The sequence below is a fragment of the Anomaloglossus baeobatrachus genome, chromosome 11 (assembly GCF_048569485.1).
Source record: "Anomaloglossus baeobatrachus isolate aAnoBae1 chromosome 11, aAnoBae1.hap1, whole genome shotgun sequence".
Taxonomy (NCBI): Eukaryota; Metazoa; Chordata; class Amphibia; order Anura; family Aromobatidae; genus Anomaloglossus; species Anomaloglossus baeobatrachus.
Window position 1 is genome coordinate 157,310,219 of NC_134363.1, and position 26,880 is coordinate 157,337,098.

A 26,880-nucleotide genomic window follows, 5' to 3' on the forward strand; every position below is an offset into this window, starting at 1 on the left:
TGTGGCTTTTTTTTTTATTTAAATAATTAGAAAAAAAAGACTACGTGTGGCTCCCCCCCAGTTTTGATACCCAGCCAAGATAAAGCCAGCTGGGGGCTGGTATTCTCGGCCCGCAGCCGTGTGGATCTGGACTCTTACAGCCCTAACTGACGCTTCCCCGGCTTCATAGATCACCAGATGCCAGGAAGATGCAAGAGCTGCTGGGTCTTCGAAGACCCTGGATAAGATCAGCTGTGGAGACTTTAGGCTAAATTTACCCTCTAAGTCGGTCGGATCTAATTATAATGGAAATCAACAAAATAAAGAATACATTGTCAGGCTAAGTGCGCATGTTGCGTTTTTTCATGCGTTTCCGCAGCGTTTTGAACTGCAGCATTTTAATGCAAAAATGCATGCGTTTTGATTTCCAAGCAAAGTCTATGGGAAATAGGCATATTGTGTGCGTGCGCACTATGCGTCCAAAAACGCTGCGTTTTTTGTGACAAAAATTTGTCAAAATCTTTGCGTTCAAAGAAGCAACATATGAATTGTTTTGAGCATTTTGGCAGCGTTTTGGTAACATTGAAGTTAATGAGAATTATCAAAATGCATCCTAAAAGAAATTTCTAGTGTTTTTCATACTTTTTTGATGCTAAACGCATGCTTTTTTTGTCAAAATGAAAGCATGCGTTTTAGGCATTATAGGGATGTCAAGAGGTTTTCATTTGCCCTCACATGCATTCCGACTTTAAAAAATTAGTCAAACAACACTTTTACTTTTACATAATTACTAAATCTCAATAATCATTTTCGGTAAATTATCATTATAGTGTATGATTTAAAGGTCTTTATTTTTTTATTTTTTTTTTTCAGTTTTTTCCTACTGTTTGAATGTTCAAACTTTATTTAGTTGTGTTTTTGTATTGAAAACGCATCTCAATTTAAGCACTGAAAATGCATGTAAAACGTGGCCAAAACGCTATAAAAACACTATAAAAATGCTATGAAAACGCATGCGTATTTCCGGCTTTTATGTAGTCAAAACCAAATTACAAATTCTGCCAGAGGATGCGTTCATTTCTGCAAGTTACAGAATGCAACGTGCACACATGGCCTAAAGGTAAAATCCCCCATCACCTCAAAAATCCATTCAGCAATTTTTTCTTTAGCCTAAAAAAGTCATGATTTTAGATAAATTGACAAAGTAACTCAAGGTAATTCAGCAGGTTGAAAAATGACAATGCCACGTTTATTTATGTGTGTATGTTTGTATCTCTCTCTCTCGCTTTTTTATATATATATATATATATATATATATATATATATATATATATATATATGTGTGTGTATATTAGACTGGAATGAATGGTGCTATAATAATAAATTATGTAAATATATTTATTTTCTTTTCGGTTCTTTGACATATTTCGAAATCCATTTTTTTTATTTCCCCGCAGTTTGTATAAGGGCCACAGTCCTGCTATTTTTATATTTAATATTTTTTTTTTTTTCCGTGAGACTGGAAAACGAAATATCAGGAATTGTGGCATTTTGTTTATTTTTCATGTGTTTACTTTGTGGGATAATTAATAATTTTAGAGTACCGATTGATATAAATATAATGTATATTTATTTAATGTTTTTGCTACTTTTGCACAAGAGAATTACACTTGATACATGCAGAGATGGGAGAGCTGGCTGGGACTGCCAGAATAGGACTGGAGGACTGCCAGAATAGATTTGGAGGGTGGTCTGGGAGAGGATGCATCAGTCGTCAGTGAATGCCCGCTATAAGGCAAACCAAATTAAAATAGTCATATCATTGTACCATACCCTGGATTTGCTACATAAATTTAATCCAACTATCGCAGATGTGTGCTGGCGATGTGGGAACTCAGGGGCCTCTCCATTTCATATTTTCTGCACCTGCCCAACCATAAAAAAGTATTGGAAGGAAGTGGAGTCACTGGTGGAGGGGGTCCTTTCGTGTTCAATTCCATTAGATCCAGCAGTCTATCTATTAAACATATTCCCTCAGGGGCTGACTAAATACAAAACGAAATGCCTATTACATATGCTTACAGCCGCTTAAGGTCTCATCTCTCTCTCATGGAAAAAGCCCCCATCTAGCTACAGTCATATGAAAAGTTTGGGCACCCCTTTTAATGTTAACCTTTTTTCTTTATAACAATTTGGGTTTTTGCTATTTCATTTTCATATATCTAATAACTGATGGACTGAGTAATATTTCTGGATTGAAATGAGGTTTATTGTACTAACAGAAAATGTGCAATCCACATTTAAACAAAACTTGACCGGTGCAAAAGTATGGGCACCTCAACATAAAAGTGACATTAATATTTTGTAGATCCTCCTTTTGCAAAAATAACAACCTCTAGTCGCTTCCTGTAGCTTTGAATGAGTTCCTGGATGAAGGTAGATTTGACCATTCCTGTTTACAAAACAATTCCAGTTCAGTTAAGTTTGATGGTCGCCGAGCATGGACAGCCGCTTCACATCATCCCACAGATGTTCAATGATATTCAGGTCTGGGGACTGGGATGGCCATTCCAGAACATTGTAATTGTTCCTCTGCATGAATGCCTGAGTAGATTTGGAGCGGTGTTTTGGATCATTGTCTTGCTGAAATATCCACCCTCTGCGTAACTTCAACTTCCTCACTGATTCTTGCACATTATTGCCAAGAATCTGCTGATACTGAGTTGAATCCATGCGACCCTCAACTTTAACAAGATTCCCGGTGCCGGCATTGGCCACACAGCCCCAAAGCATGATGGAACCTCCACCAAATTTTACTGTGGGTAGCAAGTGCTTTTCTTGGAATGCCGTGTTTTTTTACCTCCATGCATAACGCCTTTTTGTATGACCAAACAACTTAATCTTTGTTTCATCAGTCCACAGGACCTTCTTCCAAAATGTCACTGGCTTGTCCAAATGTGCTTTTGCATACCTAAGGCGACTCTGTGGTGTGCTTGCAGAAACGGCTTCTTTCGCATCACTCTCCCATACAGCTTCTCCTTGTGCAACGTGCGCTGTATTGTTGACCGATGCACATTGACATCATCTGCAGCAAGATGAAGCTGCAGGTCTTTGGAGGTGGTCTGTGGATTGTCCTTGACTGTTCTCACTATTCTTCTTCTCTGCCTTTCTGCTATTTTCTTGGCCTGCCACTTCTGGGCTTAACAAGAACTGTACCTGTGTTCTTCCATTTCCTTACTATGTTCCTCACAGTGGAAACTGACAGTTTAAATCTCTGAGACAACTTTTTGTACCTTCCCGTGAACAACTATGTTGAATAATCTTTGGAGCCCATGATGCCACTCTTCATAGGAGATTCAAATAGGAGAACAGCTTGCAAGTGGCCACCTTAAATACCTTTTCTCATGATTGGATACACCTGCCTATGAAGTTCAAAGCTCAATGAGGTTACAAAACCAATTTAGTGCTTTAGTAAGTCAGTAAAAAGTAGTTAGGAGGGTTCAAATCAAGAAATTGATAAGGGTGCCCATACTTTTGCACCGGTCAAATTTTGTTTAAATGCGGATTGCACATTTTCTGTTAGTACAATAAACCTCATTTCAATCCAGAAATATTACTCAGTCCATCAGTTATTAGATATATGAAACTGAAATAGCTGTTGCAAAAACCCAAATTGTTATAAAGAAAAAAGGTTAACATTAATAGAGGTGCCCAAACATTTTCATATGACTGTATATGCACGTATCAAAGATGTTCAATCTGCATTCTTTCTTATGTATTTTATAGAGAAACTGTTAGCTTTATATGACTATATTTGTAAACATAAATGGAACAAATGACGGCCTCCCTCCATAACACCATAGATGCTTTTTTACTGGGATGCTTTTATAGTAGCTTTCCAACTGTAGGCTCTGTTTAGTAGAGAATATTCACGTACAGTATTATAGGATGTCTGTAGACTTCTTCTTTTTCAGGAGCACACATAGCATGGACTGCCAAGTTGACACTGGACTCATTCCCCCCTTTTACTACTTATCCACCATTTTCTGGGTTCAATCTGCATTCTCTTTTCTGTATTTTATAGAGAAACTGTTAGTTTTATATGACTATATTTGTAAACAAAAAAAAAGTACTATAATTTGCTCATTCCTAATCAAAAAACTATAAAATTGGTTAAAAAAAAAGAGAATTACACTTAATGACCTATTTGTTTTATTACAACTTTTTTTCATTCTTTTATTCACAGATGAGGGATTGTGTTTTTCACAGAACTGTAATAATCTTTTATTTTCATTGGTATCAGTTTCAGATTTTTTAGGGTTTTTTGTTTTTTTTATTTGTTTTTTTTTATTGCAGGAGAAGTGATACATTGTTATAGAATGCATTGATAAATTGTTTTTTTTTGTTTTCAGTTTAAAACATTTTTATTAAGAAAACTTGACTTTTGGGAGTTTTTTTTTTTTTTTTTAATTTTTATAATCTTTTTATAATACATATTAGTCCACTAACTGCGCTTGAACCTGCGATCCCTATGATTGCATATGTGATACATTGCGCTACTTTTGTAGAGTGGTGGATATCCTGTCTGTTTGACTAGTAGTGCCAGACACAAGGTCTAATAAGCTACCTATCTGATGGGCTGGAGTGTATGATGGATCTGTAGGCCATTATTAGACCTACGGCTGACATGGTAGCCCATTGGCTCTCTGTAATCACCCTGCGGAGGTGTCATTGGATTGACAGAGGGAGAGTTCTACCTCTGCAAGACTCCTTCTGTGTCTCTGTCTCGATTAACAGCGACATATGATGGGTTAAACTGCAGGGATCAGTGGGAATGCTGACTCTAGCAGTTTTTTGCAGGCTCTCTGTGTAAATCAGTTGTGCTCCTGCGGCCGATCGCACCTGCACAGTACCCATGCTGTCAGTGTGAGGAATATATGCATGAAATATTCATAGTACTTGATATGATTATGGATGTGGTCATCATGCTTAATTTCCGACTACCGTGTTTTCCAAAAATAAGACACGGTCTTATAATTTTTTGCCCCCCAAAAAAGCACCACGGCTTATATTTGGAGGAGGTCTTAAGGCCCCGTCACACTAAGCAACATCGCTAGCAACATCACTGCTAACGAACAACTTTTGTGACGTTGCTAGCGATGTTGCTGTGTGTGACATCCAGCAACAACCCGGCCCCTGCTGTGAGGTCGTTGGTTGTTGCTGAATATCCTGGGCCATTTTTTAGTTGTTGCTCTCCCGCTGTGAAGCACAGATCGCTGTGTGTGACAGCGAGACAGCAACAACTAAATGTGCAGGCAGCAGGAGCCGGCTTCTGCGGAGGCTGGTAACCACGGTAAACATCGGGTAACCAAGAAGCCCTGTCCTTGGTTACCCGATATTTACCTTCGTTACCAGCCTCCTCCTCTCTCACTGTCAGTGCCGGTTCCTGCTCCTTGCACATGTAGCAGAGTACACATCGGGTAATTAACCCGATGTGTGCTGTAACTAGGAAAGCAGGGAGCCAGCGCTAAGCGTTGTGCTCTGCTCCCTGCTCTCTGCACGTGTAGCTGCGTGCGCTGGTAACCAAGGTAAATATCGGGTTGGTTACCCGATATTTACCTTAGTTACCAAGCGCAGCATCTTCCACGCGGCGCTGCTGGCTGGGGGATGGTCACTGTTTGCTGGTGAGATCTGCCTGTGTGACAGCTCACCAGCAACTCGTGTAGCGACGCTCCAGCGATCCCTGCCAGGTCAGGTTGCTGGTGGGATCGCTGGAGCGTCGCAGTGTGACATCTCACCAGCAACCTCCTAGCAACTTACCAGCTATCCCTATCAGGTTGGATTGTTGTTGGGATCGCTGGTAAGTTGTTTAGTGTGACTGGGCCTTTATTCTTGGAGAAACACGGTTGGGGGGGGTAAGTTTACCCCCCCCAAAAAAACAGACCCCCCCCCTCCTTCCCAGGAGACTCATACTCACCAGACCTGGACGTCTGCGTGTCTCCCAGGTCCTCTTGTGATCTTTGGTGGGTGCTGCACGCCGTCCTACCCTGCTGCTGGCTGACAGACAGACACTTACTGTCTGCCCCATGGAGTTTTTTTGCCTTCCTCTGGATCAGCATGTCAGGTTAGATAATGGGTTGAACTCAATGAACCTAAGTCTACTGTCAACCTTAAACTATGAAACTATTTCAGTATTGTATGTAAAAAAATTCCTGACAGTATGTTAATATCTTTATTTACAATGTTTAAAGAATTAAAAACACTAGTTTTTATGAATTTTTGTTACCATGTGTTCTGCTGTTTAATTTGTACTGAAGAAGAGGTCTTCTTCCCCCTCTGGCAGCCAACTGTTGAGTTCTTACATGCATCAGCTGCAAAGTGCGTCTCAGCTCTCCTCCATGTGCCTTCCCTGACAAATGAGGCAGAAAATAATATATTTTGGCAACTTTAATAAAATTGCATGCAGAGACCATAGGTGTGGAGAGTGGGACTGAGCACATGTGACCACAATCACTAACCTCATTAGATGGATGTGCACACTGCCATATATATCTGGCACCAGGATTATGTAATGCTGATAAAAAAAAAACAGACAGAAGTAGTTACAGGAAATAAAATGTATCTTTTATGTAATAAAAAATATAAAGCTGTCTAATATATTGTGTGTACGAGTTGATTTGTTTGCAAGGTCTCTGCCTGTAGTTACTGCATGGGGAAACTACATGGATTTTAATGGGTATAAATCTGTCCTCGATATGTGATGACCATGTAGTTTGTGGATGGAAATCTCTGGACACCGGAAGAGGGGAAACACTAAGGCTATGTGCCCACGGGAGAAAGTAACTGCGGATTTTGCTGCGTTAAACCCGCGGATTTTGATAAATCCGCGGGTATACGCGAGTACAGACTCCTCATGTTATCCTATGGGATTTGGGGAGTGCTGTATCAATGCTGCGGTATGTGCGGCTGCGGAAAATTCTGCGGATTTCCCGCAGCCGCACGTAACTACATGTCAGTTATTCATGCGGAATTATCTGCGGAATTCCCGCTCCTCCACTATAGAGATACAGGGCGGGAATTCCACAGGAATTCCGCATGAATTCTGCAGGTTTAGCGCAACAACTCTGCAGATATACCGTAGCAATGGATAGCTGCGGATTCTGAGGAGTTGCTGCGTGAACCTGCGGAAATATCTGCAGAAAATTCCGCAGGTAGTGTCTTCCGTGGGCACATAGCCTAAGGGTATGGGAGTAATAATGGCTTATATTGTGGCCAATTGTAAGGTAAAGGAGATATTCGGTCCTGCGATCAGCTGGTGAGCAAAAGGGAAGGTGAGAAAACTTTGTAATAGTATTCTATAGCCAGAATGGATTTTCAAAGTAAGTACACTAGCTTCATGCGGCCTGAAATAGTTATTGTATGTAGTTTGGTGACACATCCGCTTTACATTATGGGGAGATTCTGTTTTGTAAGTTTCTGGCTTTTTAATTAGAATTTGATGAGACTCTACTGATTATATGATCACCCAAGACATCACAACATAGTTTCAGCAGCCATTGTAGTCCATTTTTTGGGGCTCTCTGGCTGGCGGCTGGGCTCCTTTTAGAATGCTATTAACTTCTTATCTGAAAGTTAATGGTGGGTGGGGGGAGTGTGTCAACGGTGGGTGTTTGCAGGTTTATGACCGATTCCCCTTAAGTGAAACATCCGACCTTTCTTAAGGTCCAGTCACACTAAGCAACTTACCAGCGATCCCAACAACGATAGGGATCGCTGGTAAGTTGCTAGGAGGTTGCTGGTGAGATGTCACACTGCGACGCTCCAGCGATCCCACCAGCAACCTGACCTGGCAGGGATCGCTGGAGCGTCGCTACACGAGTTGCTGGTGAGCTCACCAGCAACCAGTGACCAGCCCCCAGTCTCCTAGTTACAGCACACATCAGGTTAATTAACCCGATGTGTGCTGCAGCTAAATGTGCACAGAGCAGGGAGCAGCGCACACTGCTTAGTGCTGGCTCCTTGCTCTCCTAGTTACAGCACACATCGGGTTAATTACCTGATGTGTCCTGCAGCTACATGTGCACAGAGCAGGAGCCGGCACTGACAGTGAGAGCGGCGGAGGCTGGTATCAAAGGTAAATATCGGGTAACCAAGGACAGGGCTTCTTGGTTACCCGATGTTTACATTAGTTACCAGCCTCAGCAGAAGCTGGCTCCTGCTCACTGCACATTAGTTGTTGCTGTCTCGCTGTCACACACAGCGATCTGTGCTTCACAGCGGGACAGCAACAACTAAAAAATGGCCCAGGACATTCAGCAACAACCAACGACCTCACAGCAGGGGCCAGGTTGTTGCTGGATGTCACACACAGCAACATCGCTAGCAACGTCACAAAAGTTGTTCGTTACCAGCGATGTTGCTAGCGATGTTGCTTAGTGTGACAGGGCCTTTAGCCACAAAGGTACACGGCAAATTCCAGAGTACGGCACCTTCTGCTGACAACCCATACCCCTGTGTGATCCTCTCAAAACCAGAGCTGATTTTAAGTATCCAGAAATAGTGAATTAACAAGAAGAAAGGGAGGCAACTGCACAATATGTATGGGGATATGCAACCAAAAGCACATCCAATATGAAGACAAACAGAAAGAGAAAGCGAATGTGGAAAGAATGGGATCACCCAAAAGAATCAAGTTAACAATCTTTATTAAATAGCATGAAGACAAAACACAAAAAAATGTTTAAAAGAACTGAAGTCCTCAGTGGTTGATACCTTTTAAAATGGAGGATACCAGAATGTACCGCATCTTTATCAAAATGGACAAAACACAAGTGATTCACAAAAAGTAAAACCATTTAAAAAGCATTAAGCTGAAAGTACACACCATGTCTGCTTTACAATGTCATATAACACCACCCCTATATAATACAAAAGATTGCAAGAAAGCATAAAACCATTAAAGAATCAATATGAGAAAGAATGTAACACAGCACAAGGTCAAGGACAGCAATGAACATATTGCCTAGCTAAATGCACCATGTATAGCAAGTATAAAAGAAAATATACATTCTAATGATCAAAAATATTACGCACAAAAAGCCAAATGACCAGAGTATATGCAGCCATAATACAACCTGGAGATAAGCAAGCAAATGGTTATAGGGTGGGGGAAGAATCCCACGCGTATCGCCACACACACAGGCGGCTTTCTCAGGGGAAAATGTGAGCCATCATTGCCATCATACATCAGGGATACTGCTGATCTCATTGGGAAGTTGGAAGGAATTTTTGTGGAACAGGGCACCATCTTAACATCAATAGATGTGGAAGCCCTTTACAGCAGTATCCCTCATGAAAAGGGCATTGAGGCAGTAGAGTATTTCATAAAAAGTAGGGGGCGTCATCTTGGGCCTCATAACATCTTAATTATTAAATTGCTGAAGTTTGTCCTTCAACACAACTACTTCCTGTTTAACAGGAAGTTCTACCACCAACTCGGGCACAGAGATGGGGAGCCCTTGTGCTCCCACATACGCCAACTTGCTCCTGGGTTGGTGGGAGGACACAGTTGTTTTTAGGGATGAGGATGTCACATGGACCCCCAGGATTTTATTCTGGGGGAGATACATTGATGACATCCTCATCCTTTGGTCGCGGGATCATCACTCCTTCAGGGCCTTTGTGGAACATCTTAACGTGAATAATCTGAACCTGAGATTTACTTCGGAGGTGGGGGGGGACAGGATTTCCTTTTTGGACCTGTATATTAAGAGGAATCTGGACGGCTATTTGGACACGACTATCTACAGGAAACCCACGGCAACTAATAGTTTGCTATGGTGGGAGAGCTGTCACCCCACAAGCCTAAAGAAAGGTATCCCGAAGGGACAGTTCCTTCGACTTCGGAGGAACTGTTCCAGTTTGGGGGACTTTCAGGCACAATCAAATAATCTTAGGCGTAGGTTCAGAGACAGAGGCTATCCGATGGGAGTGATTAACGAGGCCTATAGGTTTGCGAAAGGGAGGAATAGGACAGAGCTGATTGTGTCCCGACAGAAAACACGGACTGATGGAATGACAAGACTGATTGGGACCTATGACGACCAAGCAGATAGGATTATGGATATATTGAGGCGACATTGGGACATTTTACGGGCAGACCCAGACTTGGTAGATACCTTAACCACAAAACCCTCAGTCACCTTTAGGAGAGGAAGGTCAATAAGGGACCACGTGGTTCATAGCCATTTCGAGCAGCCCAAATCTGCAGGGACATGGTTGGACAGGAGACTGATTGGGACCTTCAGGTGCGGGTCCTGCAGTTTCTGTAGATTTATTGACCCCTCAAAAACATTTACTAGTGCGGTGACAGGAAGAGTTTTTTCCAACCGGGATTTTGCGAACTGTAAGACCACCGGCGTGGTTTATATGTGTACCTGTCAATGTCCCAAAAATTATGTGGGCAAAACTAAGAAAGAGCTAAGAGTAAGGATAGGGGAGCACATAGGGGACATTCTCCACAAAAGAGACACTGCGCTAGCCCGACATGTAGTTCAATACCATAATGGGGATACAAAAAGTGTCCTATTTTTAAAGCAATTGAGACTATCCAGAAACATGAAAGACTTGGTGACTGGAATAGGCTAATTCTTCAGAGGGAAACTAGGTGGATTTATCTGTTATGTAGTATGTGCCCGGATGGGATTAATGAACAGCTAAACTTCACTAGTTTCATATGATTCTCCTCGTAAATGTTATTTGGTGGTTTAGGTCCCCCCTTTTTCACATCCATGATTGTGAGATGAGTTAATTTATTGGAGCAGGCAGGTATGCCTATGTGCTTATTGTCCCTATAGGACAAGCAATGGTTAATCTTGTGGCGATTTAACGATGTCGCCCTTCCCTATTTGTTTATTGCTAGGAATAGCCTGGTCAAACTCCTCAGTTCCGTGATTGGCCGTCCAAATGATCTGTTTTGAATATCCTCCCACCACAGGCGACTTCCTGGTCGCTGTGAGAGGAGGTGCTTACAAGTGGAACGCAGTGTGCGTTCCACATTCCGTAACTTCCGGTGGGACGTCTGAGGCCTGGAAGTGTGAGCAAAACCTTGTGGGGGATATTGATTTCCTGCATGACGTCAGACGCAACCCTCACCGGAAGTGACCGCTCACGAAATTGGCGCGGCGGTTCAAAGGAAACGGACGGTAAGCCTTCATGGGGCAGAGCAATACGGCACTGACCGAGCCGATTAAGTGGAGGTGGCTTGTGGTGTGGTCTCACCACTAATGAGACAGGACCCAGACTAGTGTGGTCTTTAGTGGCGCTACCAGGCACAGTGATAACCGGATTCCCATTGTGGTATTGGTTCTATGGACTTCTGAACATCTCCTGATGAACCCCCAGATATTTGAGGGAGAAACGCGTCGAGATGACAGACATTATGAGACGATAAGTACTATAATCATATAGAGATGTTTAATATCACAATCTGAGACGGGTGTGCAGGTGTACATGCATTTATCTGGTTTTATATACATGTATTTACATGCTTTTCAGGTCTTGATTCATCCCTAAGGGAATTATTGTGATTTGATAAATTGATAACTACTGACCAATAAGAGTTGTGACTTTAACGGCTCCATTTGTCGCCTGCACGTCTATAACCTTGTAGAGATGTTCAATACTATACCCTGAGATGGGTGTGCAGGGGCCAATGCATTTAATTGGTTTAATACATCTGTATTTATATACGGTTTGGGATGAAAATACATTCTATTTTTCCCTAAGGGAACCTTTTGTAATTTGACAAACTGATAATTACTGACTAATAAGAGTAGTAACTCTGACATTTTTTTGACCTGCACGTCTTTTCACGTACACTATTTATGGTGATGGTGGTTCTGTGGATTGGAGGGTCAGTAAGGGACAGCCGCCGAGGAGCGGGGGCACAGAGTGTTAGGGTGTTTACACTCCGCTGGTAGGTAGGGGGAATTCATAGGGTGAGGTTAGCCTACCCCCACCTATACCTAATAACATCTCAAATATCGACCTTTGGCGCACGTGTCCCCCTCACCCACCTAACCACTTTTAAGTGGGTATTCTGTATGACTGCATTGACAGTTTTTTAGAGTATATAATTAATAAAATTTGACATTTTTAAGAGGAATTTTTTCTTTATGGTTTTTTGAAAATGTGAGTCTGTATAGAATTGCCCAGTCTTGCTCCTTTCAGACGTCCATGTTTAAATACAGACATGTCACATGTACCGGTATGGTCATCCATGTGACATCCGTGTGACAGCTAACGGTAAAAAATGCATGATACTGAAATGAATGGTTTAATGTGTAAAAGATGTGCAAAGCCAGAAAGATAAAACAGATAAAGAGATATAAAGAAAGAAAATAAGAACATAAAATAGCTCAATAGATGGAGAGCTAGATTGGCCAGCTGTTTTGCAGCTTTTTTTTTTAAAAAAAAAAAACCAAAACAAAAACCTGACGTGGGGTCCCCTCCATTATCCTAAAACCAGCCAAGGTAAAGCAGACAACTGGGGGCTGGTATCATTAGGGAGGGAAGGGCCATGGTTATTTGGCCCTTTCCAGCCTAACAATAGCAGCCCAGAGCCGCCCAGTAAGGCTACTTTCACACTTGCGTTGGACGGCTTCCGTAGCATTGTGTTGTGTGACGGATGCAACGGATGTGTTGCATATAGTGGCACAACGGATGCTACGGATCGTACAAAACAACGGAAAGCTTTTTTTTTTTTTCTTCTTTACAGTTTTACCGGCAGCTGATCATTCTCAATAGCCGGCGGCTGGTCGCTCAGCTGAGCGCTGTCACTTGCCGGCGGCCGGTCGCTCAGCTGAGCGCTGTCACTTGCCGGCGGCCGGGCATGCCGGAGGGCGGGCGCTCAGCTGAGCGCTGTCACTTGCCGGCGGCCGGGCATGCCGTAGGGCGGGCGCTCAGCTGAGTGCTGTCACTTGCCGGCGGCCAGGCATGCCGGCGGGCGGGCACTCAGCCGAACGTTTGGCCACCGAGAGACAAAATAAAGTTTGTGATTTAAAAAAAAAAGAGCATGCGCAGTGAAATCCTATGGATTGCGCTGCTCAAAAAAATTTACATGCTGCGTTTCTTCTTCCGCCCGACGCAGCGTCAAAATAACGACGCTGCGTCGTCTAGCGGATGCAACGCTGACACGTGCGTTACAGTGCGTCGTCCATACAAGTCTATGGAGAATAGTGCAGTGCGTTAACGGACTGCGCTATTCTCCATAGTGACGGACTCCGCTGAACGCAAGTGTGAAAGTACCCTAAATGGTGCATCCATTAGATACGGCAATTCTGGTGCTGGACCCAGCTCTTCCTGTTGCCCTGGTACGGTGGAAAAGTGGGTAATATTTGTTGGGTTGATGCCAGCTCCAGCTGGCCTCAAGCCCTGGTATTAGTAATGTGTGGCGTCTAGCAGACACCCCCATTACTAATCCAGTAGTTGAAAGGAGAATAAAAAAAAGTTTATTTGAGCAAAACCCCCCACCGATTCCAGCCCTCGTTCACCAATTTATTTGTTTATTAAAAAATACAAAAGGTCCGCTGAAATCCATTATGAGGTCCCACGACGTTCCCAAAAAGCAACCTGAAAAGACATAAAAAGAGAAAATTATTAAAGACAAGAGAGACCCTCTTTTCCAATTAATTTTCCTGTCAAAGCCCTAATCCTGGTCCGCAGTAATTAGGGGGGCACACGTAGATCCCATACTGCTGGCACATTCAATGGAGAACTGAACGTTCCCCATTGATTGTGAGAGCAGCCCCTGCAGGCGCACACACACCGCTCTGTGTGCTTCCCTGTAGTGACCTGGACCTCCTGACGACACCCCAGTAACACTAGCGCCAGTAACGTCATGGGTTCATTGGAGTTCCCAATGAACTCTGCTGAACCCATGAAGTCATTGTGGCGACACCTGCGTTAGCGCTGGTGTCGTCAGGAGGTCATCCGAGTTCATTGGATACTCTGATGACCTGGCATCATTGCACACACAGTGCTTGCTGAATATTCACATGTACCCAGCAATGCTGTCTCTGGCGATGCTGCTGCTTCCAGGTCCGCGCTTTCCAGGTCCGCGCTAAGTGCAGTAAGTATGCATAATTAGCCGGCTTGGAAGCAACAGCAGAAGCAGAGACTGCAGCACTGGAGACAGGTGACTATAGAAAATCTTTCAATTCCAAAGACAAATGTTTTCTCCGGTGTGTGTCACACGGTGTGGGCTGTGTGACACACGTGCTGCCGGAGGAAAAAAGGACATGTCTCCTTGTGTACGTACAGGGTCATGTGGTCCATGTGAAAATACGGATGTGTGAGTAACACCACAGAATAACATGGGTAAAAAAAAACCTGATGTCACACATACCTGAAACATGGACGACTGAAAGGGGCCTAATATACACTTGTGGATTGTCATTAAGAAAATGAATTAGTAGTAAATTACCGGCAGGATGAGGGTGGGTGTTCAGGGATGTGGGGCCCTGTTGATATGGCGATAACTGAGCGGGCGCTGTACACCGCACCTAGAGCGGCCGAAGCTGAAAGCAAAGTGTAAGTTACGCCGTCCGGCGTTGAAGCTCAGTGCATGTGCGACAGATAAAAGGCCAACATTTCTAGGGGCCATTCATGTCTCGTATGTATATAGAACTTGTTTGAATTGTCCTGTCTTCAGCTTGGCGTCACCAATTCTATTACTAAGGCCTAAGCCACACGGCGAGAAAATCTGTGTGAGTGGAGTGGGATAAAACCGCATTCCACTTGGACCAATTCTAGCCTGTGTGTCAGAGCACATGAGCGATTATTTTCTCAGCCCTAATCGGACCGAGAAAACATTTGCAGCATGCTGCGACTGTAATGCGAGACTCTTTCTCTCGCACCCATTCAAGTGAATGGGGCAAGAGAAAAATCGCACTGCACTCGCAGAATACCGGTATACCGTGAGTGCAGGGCGAGAATGGCAATAGCCAGCTATGGAGGAGAGAAGGAGAAAAATCCCTCCCTCCCCTCCTCAGAGGCGGCACACCCCCCGCAGCTGAGGTCCGTACGCACAGTCGGACCTCAGTCGCAGTGACACTCGCATGACACTCTGTTCCCGCTGTGCTGCCAGCGTGAGCCAAGTGTCATGCGAGCATCGCATTAGTGCCCGTGTGGCCCTTGCCTAATGAGGATTCTGCCCCCTTGTGGTCAATATGACAAATTACAGACTTAGTTCTGATACAAGCAAAATATACTGTATATTTGTAATGTGATAGTAGGCAGAAAAAAACCCAAAAACCTTAGTCCTTGCTCCAGTGACCATTAAGGCTGAAAGACTATCTGTTTATCATTAATACAGCTGTACAGGATTAAAATAATATAACTGTTTTGTTAAGAGTATGTGCCCACGACCAGGACTTGCTGTGTCCTGAATGTGGCGGGTCCTGACCTGCGGGGCTGCGAGACTCCTCCGCAGGAGACTGCAGCTGCTTGTGCCCACGATCAGGGTTCGGGGCATTGCGATTTCTCTTGTGTTCCCCCTGTGGAGGATGCTTGCGACTCTGCAGCATAGAATTGACATGCTGAGGCTCAGGAAGCCACACCGCAGGTCAGTTTTCGCTGCGGGCCATACACACACAGTGGGCACATACCCTAATGGTGCTAATTTTATGGCACAAAAAGTTGTATGTTTTGGTACATCCCATGTTTGTGTGATCACTTCTGCCTTTTCTCACTGGATTCCAGTCAACACAAAAAAGAACAGAATCATTAGAAGGAGGAATGATTAGCATATCTTCGACAGATTCACCATCTCTAACTACTGTAAAGTGCAAATTTCCGTCTCCTCGCTATTTTTTCTCCTTATGGCAGATCAAGATGTGCCATTTTTATTAAGAAGCAAGTGACTTGTATAGCCAAAGTCTCAAAACTGTCTTCATCTAAAAGTCAGCTGGGCCAATTCATCAAAACTGGTGTTGTGTATACTAGTCTTGATTCGGAGAAGAGACGCCAAATTTACTCTTAATGTATTTGGAACCTTTTCTTTTAAAGCTGCAACATTGTAAAATCTACTCCAGCTCGGAACTGGGGACGTGTGCGTTTGTAAATAACGATGACGTTGTTGGGCCACACGGGGCTAAACCTCGCTGTCTACGTTCCATCCACTTTCCATAAAAGAGCTGCACAAGTTTTGTGCAACTAGGTACAACATTTGCATCAATTTTATGCCTCTTATATTTTGCCACTGTCTATTCTTACTGTTTCTTTCCTATCTCTCACCCCTTCACTTCTTCCCTCCATACTCTCTCCCCTTTTCCGTCCCCCTTTACCGATTTTTGATTTGGTTCATTTGATTATTTGTTACCTTAATTTTAAAACCAATAAAAATGATTGTTAAACAGAACATGAAGAGAGAAAAACTCACAAAATCCACCAGAGGGCAGCATCACACTGGTCTCAAGAAATACGGTATATAGCATAGGTCCAAAGATACGTGACTCCAGGCCAAACATGTACTTTTTAAAGGGAACCTGTCACTAGAATTTTCGCTATGAAACTAAAAGTATCCCCTTCTGCAGCTCCTGGGCTGCATCTAGAAAGGTTCCTCTTGCTACTGGCCCCCCTTTCAGACCTAAATAACAACTTTATAAAATATTACCTTTTGGTATGCTAATGAGCTTTCCTGGCCACGGGGGCGGGCTGTATTGCGTCCGTTATTCCCCCTCCTGCCGCTGTTTGCCGCCCCCCTGTGTTGATTGACATAGATGAGGCCGCCGCCCTCATGTTACTTAGTGCTCCTGAAGTCTCCGCATGCCCAGTGGCACTATTGCGGGACTAAGCACTGTTCAAATCGTGAGCACCAGTGATTTTATTGCGCGGGGCGCGAAATTATGGGCGGGTACTTGGATGACGCTGGTGATGACAACGTCATCACTAACGTCATCCAAGTAGCCGCCCATAATCTCGCGCATGCGCAGTGGCACTATCGCTGGACACTTCAAATTGCGAGCTCCGGTGATGTTATTGCGCATGCACGATATTATGGACGGCTACTTGGATGACGCTGGTGATGACATTGTCATCACCAGCGTCATCCAAGTACCTGCCCATAATCTCGCGCCTGCGCAATAAGATCACCGGCGCTCGTGATATGAACAGTGCTCAGTCCCGCAATAGAGCCACTGGGCATGCGCGAGACTTCAGGAGCACTGAGTAACATGAAGGCGGCGGCCTCATCTATGTCAATCAACACTGGGGGACGGCGAACAGTGGCAAGAGGGGGAATAATGGACGAAATACAGCCCGCCCCTGGGGCCAGCAAAGCTCATTACCATACCAAAAGGTACGATTTTATAAAGTGTTTATTTAGGTAAGAAAGGGGGGCCAGTAGCAAGATAAACCTTTCTAGAATGCAGCCCAGGAGCTGCAGAAGGAGAGTCTTTTAGTTTCATAGTGAAAATTCTAGTGACAAGTTCCCTTTAAAAGGGTTGTCTTATCGTCTTTCTTCAGGAGTGCACCGCTCCTCTGCCTCTCGGCTTCCTTCTTGTTGGGGATTGATGGGCTCCTGAAGATGGACAGTTCAGATCTGCAGCATGGTTGCTCCATTATTCAGAACTATATGTGCTGCAAGCAGAGTCAGATTTGGCCTCTGCAACATCTGAGGAGCATCCTGTCAAGCTTCCTCTAGGGGGCAAATGTTAAGCCTCCACTAGGGGGAGCAGGGATTTAGTGGAGCTTGAACTTCTAAGTGAAGTAGCACAAGAAGCCCACTAGAGGTCGCTAGTACAACAGTAAGAGTAGTCAGACAAGCCAAAGTCAAACCAGGAAATCATGTCTGCACAGGGGAGTCAGCAAGCCAGAAACAGGTGGAAGCACGAAGGTCAGGAGCCAAGAGGTCACATCAGAAGCCAAAAGGGGAAGCAGAGTCGTGGTCAGGAAATGTTACCGAGGTCAGAGGCCGGGAGAGCAAGTAAGTACAAAAGAGGGGGAAGAGACCGAGACACAGAACGGGACCGGGGTCAGGTAGACAGGGAGGACCAACAGTACAAGGGAAATGGAGGTCAGGGAGAGGAAAGCTGGGTACTGGGACGGATCAGGGCTAACTTACAAGAACCAGTTGCGCACGCTGAAGAGGAGGAACTATTACTGGCGGCGTTTTGGAGGTCTCCACACCATAATAAAGCGTCGTGAGTCGCAGAACGAGGCACAACCGAGAAGACCCCTCCCACCAGACTTAACCCCGTCAGAGCCAAACTACAATCATGACACATCCAGCGCTCTGACCAACTATAGAAATGCGCTTACAAGCTGTACAGCAAACAGCTTATAAGCGCTGCTCTACTTTACTAGGAAACAGGATAGACTGCAGAGGTGGCAGATAACTTAGGCAACTTGCGTACAGTAAACAATGTAGTCAAGAACGGAGAGGGTTTTAATTTCAGAGAGGATTATTAATGAGAGGTAAAGTGCAAAGTCTCTTGGTTTTACAAGCACTTTGAAATGTTAAGCATTTAACCCCTTCACGTCATATGATGTACATTTAGCCATCGTGTGCACTAAGCCTTGGGTGGTGTGGATATCCACCTGCAGCTGTTAACCTCTTAAATGCCGCTGTCAATCTCTGACAGTGGGATTTAAAACACGCTACTGGGGGGTGCAGCATTCTATGCACCCATCAGTGCACCCTTGACACGATCGCGGGGAGCCGATGAGTTGCAATAACAGACGAAGGTCTGCTGATGGCACCGATGCATGTTATTACGGTATTTCTGTGAATGCCATCTGATGGCCGGCAATCATAGATTGTGATTTCTGCTATACAGAGCGGTGCTGATACTGACGGTGATATCCTGCTATGTATAGTACAAGCGATCTGACGATCGCAGCTTCAAGTTCCCTAAACTGACCGTAAGGCTATGTGCACACATTGCAGAAATTTCTGCACCAAATCGCCCTCTCTTGGCAGGAAAAATGCAGCAGCAATAACGTGTGTTTTGCCGCATTTGTTTATGCTCGGGTTTTTTTCATTACATTCAATGGTGAAAACGGAGCCAAAAATGTGGAAAGAATTGACATGCGGCAGATCTTTTTCTCCAACGAAATCTGCAATTAAAAAAATCCTGAACGTGTGCACTAAACCTCAGGATTCTCATTGACTTTGCTGGCATAAAGATTTTTTTGTAAATTTGTGGCTATAATCAAGCAAAAATGCATAAAAAAAAAAACAAAACGCCAAAAACGTACTGTGTGCACACCGTCTTGCATAAAGTGAAATTTGTATTCTTTTTTATTTTTATTTTTTATTTATATGAATGAAAAAAATAAAATAAAAGTTTAAATCAGCTCCCTTTCACACCAATAAAACAAATAAAAAAAAATACACATAATTGGTATCGCTGAGTTCATAAAAAGTCCAATCTATTATAATATAAAATAACTTAATCCAAACAGCGTAACGAGATAAAACCAAAATGTCAGAATTATCCCAACGAAGATGACGACATCTGCAAGTTTGTATGGTCTCTGGGTGGGTTTCTTCCGGGATCTCCGATTTCCTCCCACTCTCCAAAGATGTAGTTATATGGAATGCATATTGTGAGCCCCAATGGGGACAGTGATGATCACAACTGTAAAGCAAGAATTAATAACGCTATATAAGTGAGTAAAATAAATAAATAAATTACTTTATTTTTGACTGCTGCAACACTGCAATAAAAGGTGATCAAAACATCATACCAATTCCAAATCAGTGAAAACTTCAGCTCAGTGCACAAAAAAATAAACTGCTCCAGATCCCCAAAATTTAATGCATTACTGGTCTTGAAAAATTGGAAAATAGCAACACAAAGAACTTTTTTAAATTTCTTATTTTTTTTTTCACCTCTCAAAAAATAAGCTGTCACTGAGCCCCAGATCCCAAAAAATGAGAATGTTACAGGTCTCGAAAAATGGCGACAAAAATGCAATTCTTTCTTAGGACTAATTGCTGATTTTTTTTTTCACCATTTAAATAAAAAAAATACTACTACTAACAATAATAATTAATAATAATAATAACTATGCCTGTTTTGTAAATGCCTACTCATACTGACCTAGAGAATCATATTGCCAGGTTAATTTTACTGTCTAGTGAACATAGTTTAACAAAAAAAACAAACAAAATACAAACTATTGTGAAATGGCACTTTTTTATTTTCGCAATTTCAGCGCAGTTGGAAGTATTTTCTTGCTTTCCAGGGCATCACATGATAAAAAAAATTGTCATTCAAAAGTAAAAAACAAAAAAACACTTCCTGCAAAAAACCTCTTCCAGGAAAAAAGTAAAATAAAAATGCAAAATCACCCTGATGTGAAGGGGTTAAAGGGACTTTGTCACCAGGTTTTTGACACCTAATCTGAGAGCAGCATAATATTGAGGCAGAGATCCTGATTCCAGCAATGTGTCACTTACTGGGCTGCTTTCACACCTCCGGTTTTAGCAGAGCCAGCCAATCCGGCTCTAAAACCTATGCAACGGATGCGGTGACAAAACCGCATCCTTTGCATACGTTTTTTACATGCGGCCCGTCCGGTTTTTGCTGCTTGCGGCACGCTACTGAGCATGCGCAGTGGAAAAAACCGCATGCAGCGGCCGAATGCGGCTTTTGCCGCAGGACGCCGCATGCATTGCAAATCGCGCCGCATTGGACGGATGCGGCGCAATACAGGGTTTTTTTGCCGGACAAAACGTGCCAGGCAACGTTCCATCCGGCCGCCGCATCAGCTAAATCTGCCGCATGCGGCAAAAACTGGACGGAACGCAAGCCCATGCGGCACAATACAGCACTAATGTAAGTCTATGCAAAAAAATCGCAACCGGCGGCAAGAAAAAACAGTTGCAGTTTTTCTGCAAAGCGCCGGATTGTGCCGCACAGGAAAAAACGGATGTGTGAAAGCAGCCTTAGTGTTGCTTTCATAAAATCACTAATTAATCAGGAGGAGATTATCATTACAGGACTACTTGGCATGCTACAGGTAGTCCAGCATATTCATGAGCTCTGTATGAGGCCGGCTTCACACTTGCGATTAACTCGCACTAGTGCAATGCGAGAAAATCTCGCATTGCACTCGGACCCATTTTAATCAATGAAGCAGCTTCCATCTGCTATTTTTTTTTTTTTTCTCAGTCCAAATCGGACTGAGAAAAAAATCGCAGCATGCTGTGTTTTGGTGAGTTTCTCGCACGAGTCTCTTCAATGCAAGTCTATGGGTGCGTGAAAAAAAAAGGATGTCACATGAACGGCACACACACCATCCTAATGACATCCGTTTTTCTCAATACATTTCATGCATGTAGCAGAGAACACTGTAAATGCTCCTGTACATAACATTACATGAGTAGCAGAAAAAACTGATTGCACACTGACAGCATACTGACTGCCCACTGATGAAATGTGAGAAGAAATCGTCCTACTTTCTAGCATAAGAATCGGACTGATTTTACACTCGCAAGTGTGATTCCAGCCTAACTGCTAGATCTGCAGCAGAGAAAACATTGACAGCAAACAGCTCAGTAAGTGACACATCGCTGGAATCAGGGTCTCTGTACCTACATTATGCTACTTTCAGTTGGGGAGCAAAAACCTGGTGACAGATTCCCTTTAAGCTGCAAATACCACTCAAAACATGATGATAGGTATAAGAGAGCACCATGGTTCATTAATCCTAGAAAGTTCCGTCAATGAAATATTACACTTCTTTGTTAGATCATAAACAGAACCATTTTAAATTTGAAATTATTAAAAAATAAATTTCCTGCATCTAGATATTGTTGGTAGATACTTGTTATAGCGCCCTCTGCTGTTTTTTAATTCCACCCACGACATCTGCTGATGGTTAAAAAACAAAAAGAAAACATTGTTACATCCCGTACACTGCATTTAGAACACAACAATAATAAGATGCATATTTTATTTATTCTCCTTTAAAAATAAAACACAAAATATGAAGTATTGAAAAATAATCCAAAATATACTAACCCTAAATGCAAAAAAAGCAAGATCTAAAAAAAACCCCAAAAACTGATGCCAGTGGGAAGTTAAAAAAAATATAAAAATACGCTGAACCCTCAAGGCCAAAATGAGCTGTGTACTTAAAGGGTTAAATAAAAGAACAAGTGCAAAACGTTATTGCAAGCGATACAGTGGAAAATAGAGGAAGGCTTTCATTTTTATCATTTTTCATCTGTTGTTACATGTTTTGATATGTCAGATGTTACAGTCTGATCCGCAGGTGCAGCTGCACCGCACCATCGCCGCACCGCACATCCTGTTGTTACTCAGTTACACAAGTTGAAAAAAAAACAACAACAAGTTGAACGTTTCTCAGCTGAGTGAACATTATCTATCATTATTATAACCCACAACACCATTGGTTATTAGAAAAGCATCCTTCTTTTTCTTAAATGCTAATGTAGTATCTGCCGTTACTACCACTTGTGGTTGGACCTCTCACTGTCTGACTGCTCTAACTGTAAAGAACCCTTTCATATTGCGCTGTCAGAATAATCTTTCCTCCATATATGAATGCTTCCTGGTCATTTCTAAGGAATAAATCATGTGTCAGTCCTCTGAATTGACCACACATGTATTTATACATATAACATTACACTGTCTGACTGCTCTAACTGTAAAGAACCCTTTTCTATTTAGCTGCCAGAATAACCTTTCCTCCATAAATGAATGCTTTCTGGTCACTTCTAAGGCATAAATCATGTGTCAGTCCTCTGAAATGACCACACATGTATTTATACATATAACATTACACTGTCTGACTGGTTTAACTGTAAAGAACCTTTTCCTATTTAGCTGTAAGAATAACCTTTCCTCCATAAATGAATACTTTCTGGTCACTTCTAAGGAATAAGTCATGTGTCAGTCCTCTGAATTGACCACACATGTACAGTTAGGTCCAGAAATATTTGGACAGTGACACAATTTTCGCGAGTTGGGCTCTGCATGCCACCACATTGGATTTGAAATGAAACCTCTACAACAGAATTCAAGTGCAGATTGTAACGTTTAATTTGAAGGTTTGAACAAAAATATCTGATAGAAATTGTAGGAATTGTCACATTTCTTTACAAACACTCCACATTTTAGGAGGTCAAAAGTAATTGGACAAATAAACCAAACCCAAACAAAATATTTTCATTTTCAATATTTTGTTGCGAATCCTTTGGAGGCAATCACTGCCTTAAGTCTGGAACCCATGGACATCACCAAACGCTGGGTTTCCTCCTTCTTAATGCTTTGCCAGGCCTTTACAGCCGCAGCCTTCAGGTCTTGCTTGTTTGTGGGTCTTTCCGTCTTAAGTCTGGATTTGAGCAAGTGAAATGCATGCTCAATTGGGTTAAGATCTGGTGATTGACTTGGCCATTGCAGAATGTTCCACTTTTTTGCACTCATGAACTCCTGGGTAGCTTTGGCTGTATGCTTGGGGTCATTGTCCATCTGTACTATGAAGCGCCGTCCGATCAACTTTGCGGCATTTGGCTGAATCTGGGCTGAAAGTATATCCCGGTACACTTCAGAATTCATCCGGCTAAACAGCTTCCAAATGCAAAACCACACACCTGTAATCAACCCCAGACCTTTTAACTACTTCATTGATTACAGGTTAACGAGGGAGACGCCTTCAGAGTTAATTGCAGCCCTTAGAGTCCCTTGTCCAATTACTTTTGGTCCCTTTAAAAAGAGGAGGCTATGCATTACAGAGCTATGATTCCTAAACCCTTTCTCCGATTTGGATGTGAAAACTCTCATATTGCAGCTGGGAGTGTGCACTTTCAGCCCATATTATATATATAATTGTATTTCTGAACATGTTTTTCTAAACAGCTAAAATAACAAAACTTGTGTCACTGTCCAAATATTTCTGGACCTAACTGTATTTATACATATAACATTTCCCTGACTGACTGGTCTAAGTGTAAAGAACCCTTTCCTATTTAGCTGCCAGAATAATCTTTCCTCCATAAATGAATGCTTCCTGGTCATTTCTAAGGCTGGAAACACATCTTTGCGAGTAAAATCGGTCCGACTGGGCTGAAAAAAACTCGGCTGATTTTAGTTCTCGTTAGGTGCGAGTGCAACGCAAGTGCGATGCTTTTTCTGAATAAATTAATGATTTTACTAGCGTGTGTAATGCGTGTGTAATGCGTATTTTTTACTATGTCATCTGCCATTCAGCTCTGCTACATGGCCGCTGACAGCAGACACAGACAGCCATGTAGCAGAGCTGAATGGCAGATGACAGCAGACACAGAAAGAGCCGCACGATCAGAATGAACTTGGGTGAACTTCACCCGACTTCATTGTCATGCTGCGGCTCTGTCTGTGTCGCGTCCTGATTAGCGGTCACCAGTGAAGGATTCACCGGTGACCGCTAATCCCCTGAGTGACTGAAGTTAGCAGCCCTCTCTCATACTCACCGATCCCCGATCCCCAGCGTGGCGCTGCACGGCTTTCTCACTGCTCTGGCGGCTTTTACTATTTTGAAAAAGCCGGCCGCTCATTAAACAATCTCGTATTCCCTGCTTTCCCCGCCCACAGGCGCCTATAATTGGTTGCAGTGAGACACGCCTCCACGCTGAGTGACATGTGTCTCACTGCAACCAATCACAGCAGCCGGTGGGCGTGTCTATACTGTGCAGTGAAATAAATAAATAATTATAAAAAATGGCGTGCGGTCGGTCCCCCCCAATTTTATTACCAGCCAGATACAGCCATACGGCTGAAGGCTGGTATTCTCAGGATGGGGAGCTCCACGTTATGGGGAGCCCCCCAGCCTAACAATATCAGTCAGCAGCCGCCCAGAATTGCCGCTTACATTATATGCGACAGTTCTGGGACTGTACCCGGCTCTTCCCGATTTGCCCTGGTGCGTTGGCAAATCGGGGTAATAAGGAGTTAATGGCAGCCCATATCTGCCACTAAATCCTAGATTAATCATGTCAGGCGTCTATGAGACACCCACACCCTCCATGATTAATCTGTAAGTTACAGTAAATAAACACACACACACCTGAAAAAATCATTTATTAGAAATTAAAAACACTAACAAATTCCCTGGTTCAGCAATTTAATCAGCCCCAAAAAGCCCTCCATGTCCGGCGTAATCCACGGACCTCCAGCGTCGCTTCCAGCTCTGCTGCATGGAGGTGACCGGAGCTGCAGAAAACACAGCCGCTCCTGTCAGCTCCACGCAGCAACTGAGGTGAGTAGTGTGAACAGCTGAGCTGTCACTGAGGTTAATCGCGGCCACCGCTGGATCCAGTGACAGCGGGTAACCTCACTGACAGCTCAGCTGATCGCGCTACTCACCTCATTTGTTGCGTGGAGCTGACAGGAGCGGCGGTGTCTGCTGCAGCTCTTGTCACCTGCATGCAGCAGAGCTGGAAGCGACGCTGGAGGTCCGTGGATTACGCCGGACAGGGAGGGCTTTTTGGGGCTTATTAAATTGTTGAACCAGGGAATTTGTTAGTGTTTTTAATTTCTAATAAAGGATTTTTTCGGGTGTGTGTGTTTATTTACTGTAACTTACAGATTAATCATGGAGGGTGTCTCATAGACGCCTGACATGATTAATCTAGGACTTATTGGCAGCTATGGGCTGCCATTAACTCCTTATTACCCCGATTTGCCAACGCACCAGGGCAAATCGGGAAGAGCCGGGTACAGTCCCACAACTGTCGCATATAATGTATGCGACTATTCTGGGCGGCTGCTGGCTGATATTGTTAGGCTGGGGGACTCCCCATAACGTGGGGCTCCCCATCCTGAGAATACCAGCCTTCAGCCGTATGGCTGTATCTGGCTGGTATTAAAATTGGGGGGGACCGCACGCCATTTTTTTATAATTATTTATTTCACTGCACAGTATAGACCCGCCCACCGGCTGCTGTGATTGGTTGCAGTGAGACACCTGTCACTCAGCGTGGAGGCGTGTCTCACTGCAACCAATCATAGGCGCCGGTGGGCGAGTAAAGCAGGGAATACGAGATTGTTTAATGAGCGGCCGGCTTTTTCAAAAGAGGAGAAGCCGCCGGAGCAGTGTGAATGCTGTGCAGCGCCGCGCCGGGGATCGGGGATCAGTGAGTATGAGAGAGGGGGGGAGAGGGATAGACTGACATGGACAGAGAGTGAAAGACAGAGATAGTGACCGATCGACAGAGAGATAGTGACCGACCGACAGAGAGAGAATAGAGTCCGAGAGGGAGACACCGACTGACAGAGAATAGTGATTGACAGACATTGTGAGACATCACTCGTTTCCAGATTTTTAAGAAACATGCGAGAAATGTATTTAGAAAATCGGATGTCACTAGGATGGTGTGAGTGCCGTCCCGTGACATCCGATTATTTACACGCTCCCATAGACTTGCATTCGAGAGACTCGCAGTAGAAACTCGCAAAAAAGCAGCATGCTGCGATTTTTTTTCTCAGTCTGATTTGGACTGAGAAACAAATCGCAGATGAGAGCTGAATCATTGACTAACATGTGTCTGATTCCAATGCGAGATTTTCTCGCATTGCTCTACTGCGAGAAACTCGCAAGTGAGAAGCAGCCCTTAGGAATAAATCATGAGCCAGTCCTTTATATTGACCACACATGTATTTATATGTATAAATGAGATCTCCTCTTCTCTAACCTTTCATTACAGGAAAGGCCGCCATCACATACAATTTAGTTGTCGCTTTTGGACTACCTTTGAAATCTACTTTTTAGAAGATGTAGCTCAAAACTGGATCCCATATTCCAGATGTGGCCTTACAAGTGATTTATAGAGGGGTTGGGATCCCGGGATCTAATCTCTCCTTTTATACACCATAGAATCTTGTTTGC

At 43.5% G+C, this 26,880-nt stretch overlaps 1 protein-coding gene across 1 annotated transcript in view; it reads left to right on the forward strand.

Annotated features, from left to right (window-relative positions):
• LOC142255891 (uncharacterized) overlaps window positions 1–22,899 on the forward strand; it is a 117,166-nt gene extending 94,267 nt beyond the window's left edge. The window contains exon 12 of the mRNA XM_075327337.1: window positions 22,842–22,899. Coding sequence (XP_075183452.1) covers window positions 22,842–22,899 — 58 coding nt within the window. The remainder of the gene's footprint in view (window positions 1–22,841) is intronic.
• Window positions 22,900–26,880: the final 3,981 nt, after the last annotated feature.